General features: G+C 54.7%; 2 protein-coding genes across 2 annotated transcripts in view; both read right to left on the bottom strand.

Moving 5' to 3' along the window:
• Positions 1-579, bottom strand: part of LOC104410485 (somatotropin) — a 4518-nt gene extending 3939 nt beyond the window's left edge. The window contains exon 1 of the mRNA XM_010020655.1: positions 512-579. Within this exon, the coding sequence (XP_010018957.1) occupies positions 512-521 (10 nt within the window). The 5' untranslated portion in view covers positions 522-579. The remainder of the gene's footprint in view (positions 1-511) is intronic.
• Positions 580-3426: 2847 nt separating this feature from the next.
• CD79B (CD79b molecule, immunoglobulin-associated beta) lies at positions 3427-7853 on the bottom strand. The gene is made up of 6 exons (XM_010020656.1): positions 7787-7853; positions 5954-5992; positions 4892-5203; positions 4304-4422; positions 3992-4033; positions 3427-3525 (listed from the first exon to the last, which is right to left on the bottom strand). Exons 1-6 carry the CDS (start codon positions 7851-7853, stop codon positions 3427-3429), a joined length of 678 nt encoding a protein of 225 aa, XP_010018958.1.
• Between the last annotated feature and the right edge of the window lie 1584 nt (positions 7854-9437).

Below are 9437 nucleotides of genomic sequence, written 5' to 3' on the forward strand. Positions count from 1 at the left end.
TAGGGAAAAGTACCCTTTTTCATTGATTTATGAGTTGCCACATTTTCATTTAAAGCTGGCACTGAGTGTGTACAGCCCACCACAGTACCATCATCACCACCTCCCCTCGTCCTGAGCATGCAGCAGCACTGGCAATCATAGAATCCCAGACTGGTTTGTGTTGGAAGGGACCTTAAAGCTCCTCCAGCGCCAACACCTGCCATGGGCAGGGTCACCTTCCACTAGAGCAGGTTGCTCCAAGCCCCTGTGTCCAACCTGGCCTTGAACACTGCCAGGGATGGGGCAGCCACAGCTTCTCTGGGCACCCTGTGCCAGCGCCTCACCACCCTCCCAGGGAAGAGCTTCTGCCTCAGAGCTCATCTCAATCTCCCTTCTGGCAGGTTAAAGCCATTCCCCTTGGCCTGTCCCTACAGGCCCTTGTCCAAACCCCCTCTCCAGGTTTCTTGTAGCCCCTGTAGGTCCTAGAAGCTGCTCTAAGGTCTCCCTTTAAAACTGAAATAAAGGAAAGTACCTGGAGCCATTTCTGCCCAGCGAGTTGCTCAGGTGTTGCTTGACAGTGAAGGTTTCCTCCTTTCATCTAGGCTGGGAAAGGCGACTGTTGAGCCATCCCTTATATAGCAGGGGGTCTGTTTAAAATGTATATATGTGTCATGATCACAACAACATCTCTGTATCTTCTCTGTGCATAAATGCACAAGTGCTTGCAATGGTGCTCCCTAATCACAGTCATTTATACATAGATGGAAAGGTTGGGGAGGTTGTTTGCCTGCGGATGATTTTGCCATATTCTGCTGTTTATCACAAATAAAAGTTTCTTCATCGTAGGAAGACCCATCCCAAAATCAGATCTGTGCTTTTACATGGGGGAACTTGCTGTGCCCATCTGATTTCCCTGCCTGCATCTGCAGCCTTGGCAGGGCTGATGGGCCAGTTTGGGAGATCTGACTTGAAGCAAGTGGGATAATTTCCCCTTTATTGTGAGCAGGATGGATGTTACCAGGTGAGTCCTATTTCTGCCAAGTCGTTTCTTTCAATTTCTAGCAAAATTGTAAAACTTCAGCAAATAGTTTTGGTGACCTGGTTTGCCATAGGGGTGATAAATTGCTGTCATAGCCAGGGGCTTGTTCAGGTACCAGCCTGCCTGCTGCAAATCCAGCTGCCAGAGCTCTGGGAGGTTTCTCATCCTCAGCTGGACAAAGCAAGGAGAAGATCTCGTTATGAGCATCTTCCTGCTCTTGTCTGAGATGCAAACATGATATATCTCCGGATTAAACAGGGGCCTGGTGTGGAAAGGAGGTGGAGACACGGGGAAAAGGAGCTGAGGAAGAGGAGATGGGCAGGAGGAGAGGGAGAAGAGGAAATGGGGAAGGGGAGATGGGGACAGGGACATATCACAGCACACCTATCCCTGCTTTTGAGCAAACCGAGACAGAACCTGGGATGGGCAACTCCAGGGGAGGCTTAAAGGACTTTTACTTGCCATGAGGCACCAATTGCCTCAAACCACACAGTTTCAGCCCTTTGTCCTGGGTTCGGGGATGGTTCCCTGGTCACGGTGGTGACGTGGCTCCCCCAGGCCCTGGATTTGCTGTGCCCCCGTGGCATGGCTCTGGTTTCCCGGAGGCAACATCATCACTGGGGCTGCTGGAGCAGAGGGTGCAAGAGCTGGTTAATAAACATGCTCAGGAGTGCGTGGTCTGTTCCAAGAAGCCCCCGGGTGTTTGCTTGCTGAAGACGTGGTGCTGTCGCAGAGTAAATGTCAGTCCCTAGAGCAAAGGGAACAGTGGGTCCTGCAGCTATCAGGTATCCCGTCACCCAATAGCCAGCAACATCTGGGGGTGTTTTTCTACTCCAGATTGTGTTTAAATATGTCAATATTTGTCAGAGGTGAGCAGGGCAGCAGGTACCCCAGCCCAGCACAGCTTCTGCTGCCTCTTAATGATGCTCTATCACTGCAGCTGCATTGGTGCAGCACCAGAGACCCGAGTCCTGCCCATCACTTGCTGCCCTGCTGCTCTCTCAGTAAAAGCATGGTGCTAAATCATAGAATCCCAGCCTGGTTTGGGTTGGAAGGGACCTTAAAGCTCCTCCTGTTCCAACCTCCTGCCACGGGCAGGGTTGCAGCCAAGCATGGGTATACCAGCATGATCCAGCCTGTGCAGTGCCCCTGAGGCTTGGCTTGTTCCTGGTCACCTCTAGGCATCAAATGAGGCAGAAGTGCTGTGGAGAAGGCAGTGCCACTGGGAAGTGCTGGCCTGGGCACACACAGGCCACTGGCAGAACTACAGTTGCATCAGCAGCCCTCAAATATCGGCTTGGCATGTTTTAGTGTTTCAAATGCCTGCATTTGTGACCCAAAGCAGCATCTCATAAAGCAGTGGGACACTCTGGGACATTCCAAGTTCCTGTCCTTCCTTGGAAGAGAAAAAAACCCTCAATTCTCTTCAGGGTGGTCCCATGTCTGCCTTACCCTGAGCATCACCAGCAGCATTTGAACAAGTAAAACAACTTTCCATCCTGGAGTGGAGGTGTGGAGAAGTCTATGGCTGCTCTTGGCTCTACCTCCCGGCCTGTGCTCAGGGCCCTCATGGGGTGAGGTTTGGGTTCTAGCTGAGCTGGACCCATGAGAAGCTGCTCCTTATTCCCAGGGCACTAACACTGGCACCAGGGTTGTGGAACACCCGCGGACTGGGCATGGCAGGATGGAGCAGGATGTGAATTTACCCATTACCTTTATTAGGACTTCCAAAAGCAGTTGGACAGTTGTGTCCCACAATTTACATCTTTCCCATAGCTTCTGAGGTCACATGTGTCCCTCAGCATGGGGACATCCTCATGACATGGGCCAGCTCTTGGCTGGAGAGGAGAAAGACCCACTGGGTGAGAGCTGTCACCCCACCTTTTCCTGTAGTCTTTGGGGAAAATGAGGCAGTTTTGGAGGATCCTCCACCTCAGAGAGCTGCTGGACACATCCATGGCTGAAAAGCTAGTAGTGGCCCAAAATCCTCTTCTCCTATCACCCACATGGTGCTGCTCACTTTGACTCCTCTGCCACGGCTGCAGTGGGGTCTTGCAGGGCAGGAGGGTCCTTGCAGCACACAGAGTGACCATTCCTGGTCCTCACCACCATCCCAGGGATAGTGGGGCTGGAGCAGACCCACCACCCACCATGGTACTTGCGTGGTATTACCCATGCAGGAGCTCAGTGCTGTGGTGTGGGTCTGCCAGGGGTTCGGGGCCAGTTTGGTACTGGGGGGTTTGCAGGTTGCTCCTAATTTCTACATAGGCTTTAGGGGTTTAGCAGGACCTGGGCTCTGTGCAGGGATACTGGAGGTGGTTTGTAACCCGGGATCACAGCCTGGGATCCAGGCACCCATCAGAGCTGTGGTGGGTCCCTGTGGATGCTGGCAGTGGGTGCAGGACCCCTCATTCTTCTCCTGGGTGCTCCCCAACTGTCCATTTGGCCTTCACGTCCCGGAAAGGAGTGATGTCCTCGTAAGTGGCCATCTGCTCCACTTCCAGACCCTGCAGCAAGAAAGAGGTTGAGACATGGGAGGGGGACCATGGTTTCACCCACAGCACAAAGAATCATGGAATCAACCAGCTTGAAAATGACCTTTAAGATCATCCAGTCTGACCGTTCCCCAGCATTGCCAAGGCCACGACTAACCCCTGTCACTGAGGCCCTCATCCACAATGGTTTGTGAACCCCTTGGGACCCCCAAGCAGGGACCCATGTCCAGGGTGTTCCCCCAGACACTAGGGCAGCTTCTGAGAGGGGATGGAGGTGGATGGCTGGATGTGCTCAGAGCTTGGCTTGGTTTTGTGAGCAGCTCTTTACAGCTGATGTGCAACAGGCGCTGGGGAGGAAGATGTCCTGATGTGCCCTGTGAGGGCTGGTGGTGCCTGTCAGACACCAGCAAAGGCACGAGGCTCTCTCAAGGCTCAGGCTGATATTCCAGAGGTACTTCTCTAATGAATGCAGCATTACCTCATAGGTGTGGTCCTCCTCCAGACTTTCCTTGCCTTCACCCTGTGGAGAGTCGCAGGTTGGATGTCAGCACCCACCAGGATCGCCCTTCCTCTGTCCCCAGCCTCATCCCCCCACTTCCACAGGCAAATCCACACAGTCCCATACTCTGGTTTAGATGCTTATTTTCCCACTCGAGGTAGCCACGCTCCCATGGAGCACCCCAAACCCAGCCCTGCTCATCCCTGTCCATAGCAGTGTCCTGCCTGGGATGCAGGACACAGCTATGAGCACTGTGGGGACATCCCCACTGCTGGAGATGTTGTCACTTACTTTATTGAGGAAGAGGAGTATGGGGACGCTGATGAAGATGACAAGCAGGATGGACTGGATGATGATGATGGCATCTTTCAGGGTGTTCCTGTTCTGCACCTGCTGGATGTTACTGTGACCTGGGAGCAACAGCACAGGGGTAGCTCCAAGATCCACCTCCAAGTGCCAGCAAGAGCAGATGGGGGGGGGACAAGGGTGAGAAGCTCTCTGCATTGGGAGAGACCAGACCACTGCAAACTGCCATCAGGGACCAGCTCTGGGATGAGACACCTTGGGCAGTACCCACCTCTAGCCAGGACCAGGGCAAGCCTGCTTTATTAGGGGAACGCAGCCCCTGGGATGGTTTTCTGCAGGATGGATGTGCCAGGGCAAACTGGTGGAGGTTCTCCTGCCCCTTGGTGGTTGGCAGTGAGCAAAGAAACCCCTGTGGTGCCATAGAGCATCGACAGTTGTACCTGAAGGGGTCCCACCAGCATAGGGAGATGTGGGTGCACAGGAGCATGGTGTGGGGTTCACATGGAGGGGGAAAGAGTGAGAGAGGGAGGAGCATCTCTTGAGGTGCAGAGAGGATGGGGAGCTCCCACTCACTCAGGACTTTGAGCTGTGTCCCGCAGTCGTGCGGCCGCTGCTGCTCCGCCGTGAGGTTCTTCCTGTCACACACGTAGATGCCATTGTCCTCGTAGGTGATGCTGGAGATGGTGAAGCTGGTGAATTTGTTTGTGGTCTGGACGCTGTAGCGGGAGCTGCTGTTACCCAGCTCGTAGAATTCATCGCTGCCCTCCACCAGTTTGTACCACTGGATGCTGTGGGGGTCCTCGAAGTAGCAGATGAACTGGATGGGAGTGTTCTTCTTGGCCCCCACATAGCGCGGGTACTGCTTCACTGTGATGCACTCACTGTCTGCCAGGGGACAAGGGTGGTCATGGGGAGCAGGGACCCTGCCCCAGCGGGGCATCTTGCTCCCACAGGACACCCCATCCCAGCATCTCCCAAATCAACAGCTTCTCATTTCTATGGATTATGCTGCTTTGGAGCAGTCAGCTTGGTTTTGGTGACTTGGGATCATCTGGAGGTAGAAACCAGAGACTTTTGGTTTAACAGAAACTCAATTTTCTGTGGGAATGGCCTCACTGAATCCTTTTTTGCTTCTCCCACCCCTCTCTATGTACCTCCAGTTAGCCCCAGCTCCAAAATCACAGCCTGTGCAGGCACACACCACAGAGCCTTTGCTACAACAGACCCATCTCCCCACTTGGCTTCTCTCCCGGGCCCACACTTGTGATTTTGCTGTGTTTCGTATTTTTAGCCTGTGTTTTCGGTTGCAGAGTTCATGCTTAATACCCCGTGGGTGGGAATGACACAAACACCGTGTGCTGACACCAGTGCCTGCTCCCAAGGCACAGCTTGTTCATGCGACGTGCTCTGCAAGCGCAGAGAAGAAACATGTTTGTGCTTAGGGAAGACAAAGCAGATGTGGCTTGGCAGAGGGAGAGCAAAGAGCAGGGCTGGGGGAATGCCACCGAGGAGCTCGCGGCCTGGGGATTGCCTTTGCGATGGAGAAGGCCAGTGGGTGTTGGGACATCTCCCATACCCTTGTGGCATAGGTAGTGGGGATGGGAAGGATGTGTATGGATAGAGCCCAGAGGTTACCTGTGCTGTTCCAGGTGCTGTTGGCTGCTGAGATCCCACCTGCAAGACAGGAGACGGGCCCTGAGATAGCAGCCAAGAGCCCACATAGGACAAGCCAGTGTAGATGTCCCGCATGGGATGGCATGTACAGTGGGTCCTTCATGACTGCTCCGTATGGCATGGAGTGCATGGGAACATCAACTCAGGACATGGGGCAGTGCAGAATTGGGTACAAACCCTTCTGTTTCCATCCCACCTCCTGAATCTTCTGTAACTAAGCTGCTTTCTGGTTGACATCCCAGTGAAACCTGCCTTTGCTATTAATATCCCCTAGTCTGGCACCTCTCAGACAGACTCACGCCTCTTCATTTACCCTCTCCATCTTCTTAATCAACCAGAAACACTTTCCCTGCCGGGACTTCCCTGTCCTTGCAGCCCCGTTATGGCCAGGAGGGGTCCTCACACCCTGGGACCATGCAGCCTCCCTGGCATGTCTGGATGGAGCTGTGGGACCTGCGATGCAGTGCAGGAAGTTGGGCGAGGCAGGGACCCCCCAGCACCCATGGGTACCCCTGTCACAGCTCCAGTGCCCCTGTGCCTCGGTTCCTCTTGCTGCAGCTGGGCAGGAAGCACCAGCCCTGTTTATTGCAGCGCTTCAGTGCCCAGCTCCATCCGTGCAACCAAGGTTGCCCAAACCCTGCTGTGAGGAGGCTGGCAGGGAGGTGAGGCTGCACCACCTCCTGAAAGGAGAAGAAGAAAGGAAAGAAGAAGAAGAAAGAAGAAAAAGAAGAAGAGAAAGAAGAAAAGGAAGATGCAAAAGAAGAAAAAGAACAAGAAAAAAAGGAAAAAGAAGAAAGAAGAAGGAAGAAGGAAGATTCAGCGCCTTTGCCCCCAGCCTTATCACCCTGCTGCAGACCTCTCTTCCCCAAACAGCAGCCCACAGGGACCTCCTGCCCCAGAGACTTTTCCAGGTCCGTGCTGCTCTGTTCACCTCCAGCACCAAAAAAGTCTCCCCTCCAGCCCCATTTCATTTCTTTTGAGACGGGAGGTGCATCTTGTCTGGACTCTGCTGGGTACACATCCCTGCCACCCATGGTCCTGCTGCCAGCCGGACACAGGCCTTTGCTCTCCATGGTATGTTGGTTTGAAGACGAGGCTGATCCCTCACCCTGAGAGCCCTCACACCCCTCAAAGCCCAGAAGGTGTCTCTCTCTGTGGCAGGGGGTTGGAACTGGAGGAGCTTTCAGGTCCCTTCCAACCCAAACCAGGCTGGGATTCTATGGTTTCCATTGCAGCCACGGATGGGCTGAGCTTCCACTGTCCTCCCTCAAAGCCAACATGAGAGCCAGCCTGTGATTCCAGTCTGTGCGTGGGGATGCAAAGGGGAACAGCACAGGGATATTCACACAGGGCCCACAGATCAGCCCAAAAAGCCTTTTTCCTCCCATTTGCACTGAACCCCATGAAGCAAAGGGATGGGGCTTGGCTGTGGCCTCAGCGATGTGCTGACCTCTGAGAGCAAGGAATGGTAAAAACACACCCAACAACCCTTCCTCCTTCCTGCCACCTGCAACCACAGCTTGAGCCAGGCTCCAATCAAAGCCTATGGGCTGCCCAAAGGGTCCCATCTGTGCACCCAACGGGAAGCAAAACCCGGAACCCGAGGCAATGAGCCCCCATGGGTCCTCCTTGTCCCCGCTGCTGCCTGGCGTGGCTTTGCAGCAGCGCTGAGAGCAGCGATAGCAAAGTTCAATGCATGGAAAGCAGAGCTGGGAGAAGCCCCTCGCTGCACTGAGCAAGGGACAAGTGCACGTTTCCTTGCTCTGGAACAGAACCCCTGTGTTTAACACCCACCTGTGACCAGAGCCATCATCCAGAGGTTCAGCTGGAGCACCCAGAGCCTGCTGCAGAAATCAGCCATCTCTCACTGCCAACAGCAGGGACACATCCAGTCCTGGCTCTTGTTCCTGTGGAACACGGCAGCCGCCCCACTAAAAATGGCAAAGCTGCTGCTACATGAGACAGCCCCTTTCCTGCGCATGTAAATGCTCCTCGATGGGGACTTTCCCCTTGGGGATGGTTTTGAATGTGACACAGACACTGGGGCAGCCGGTGCCTGCGCCCTGGGCACCATCCAGCCTTGTGTCCCCGGGCTGTGCTTGCCATGGTGGCATTATTTGATGGAGGTGGCCACGATGGCTGGGTCTGCACCGGAACTGGAGATGAGCTCATCTCCAAAGCACTTGGTGATGCAAAACCTGGGCTGAGCACAGGGGACGGGCCCAGGGAGCGGGATGTGACCATTGGCACTGCCACATCCCTGGGGAGTAGTGGATGGGGGTGACCCCAGAGTTGCACCCCAGCTCCATGGCAAGGGTAGATCCCCCTGGGGCATTCAGTGCTGCAAGTGATAGGCAGGAGTTGATCCTGGCCTGGTTAGAGCATGAATGGGGTGGGAAGAGGGAATGCTTGTGCTCGTTGTGGGGATCAGTGGGGTCCGTGTCCCACCTCCATCCCTGCATCCCTGCAGCTGCCCTTCCAGGGAAGGATGAAAACTAGAAGAGGAGAGAGGTGGCCAAAACGAGGTGTCACCTCCCTGGGTGCCAGCCATGCCCGCTCCTTCTCCATACCCTGTTTGCCACAACCAAGACCCTTGTCCAAGAGTCCTTTGGAGATGGGCAGCCCCTGGAGAAGCACAGCATGACACCCCAAGGTGAGCTCTGTCCCCCTTTGCTCTGACACAGGAACATGTTTTTTTCCCATGCCATGCCCTCGGGCTGCTGCGGGTGAGCACTGAACTGTAACTCCATGTGAAAAACATTCTTGGGTACTTGTGCCAGCCAAGCTGGTCCCCAGAGCCCAGGTCTCTGCCTGGGGCCTCCCCAAACCTTCATCTGCTGTGCTTTTGGTGGGGGTTTTGCCAGTTCTGAACAGCCAGCAGCTGCTGTGAACCAGCCCGAGCCTCACCTGGTGTGCAGGGGACATGAAGCGAGAAGAAATAAAGGTTTCTAGAGAAAACCTGGTCCCAGGAGGGAGAAAGAGATGATGGGAGAGGTGCCTCCTGGCAGAGCAGGCGGCTGTGCTGTGCATGGTGCTGTGCATTGGTTCTGCTGCCATCAGCCCAGGTCTTTCTGGAGAAAGCACGTCCTCCTGCGACAACCTGCAAGGCAAAAGCAACAAGGGATGCCCTGTGCTCAGAGAAGGGTTTTCATCAAACCCTGGGGATGGAGACGGGAGCTGTGACAGCAATGCTGGAGGTGCCTGGGACAGCCCTGCAAGGCCAAACCAGGAGCAGGGCACAAACTAGAGGGTTTGCAGTGACAGTGACAGTGAAATTGCCCCAGTGCACAGCCTGCAGGCTCCTTGGTGCCCTCAGACACAGACCTGGTCCAGGAGTCTTAGTCTCCCCTTGAAGTCCCCTGTGCTTGCAGTACCCAGTGACATTGGGATGTAGGGGACCTTGAAGGTCTCATGGGGATGGTCCCGTGCCCTCCCTCAGGGCCAC

Source organism: Nestor notabilis, unplaced genomic scaffold (genome assembly GCF_000696875.1).
Source record: "Nestor notabilis isolate BGI_N333 unplaced genomic scaffold, ASM69687v1 scaffold15738, whole genome shotgun sequence".
Lineage (NCBI taxonomy): Eukaryota > Metazoa > Chordata > Aves > Psittaciformes > Psittacidae > Nestor > Nestor notabilis.

Excerpts from the sequence above, each read along its gene's own strand:
- CD79B (XM_010020656.1), bottom strand. The coding sequence starts at position 7,853 with ATGGCTGATTTCTGCAGCAGGCTCTGGGTGCTCCAGCTGAACCTCTGG. Across the intron at positions 5,993-7,786 it reads GATGATGGCTCTGGTCACAG|GTGGGATCTCAGCAGCCAAC; the intron begins GTGGGTGTTAAA and ends CCTGTCTTGCAG. Across the intron at positions 4,034-4,303 it reads TACTCCTCTTCCTCAATAAA|GGTGAAGGCAAGGAAAGTCT; the intron begins GTAAGTGACAAC and ends GACTCTCCACAG.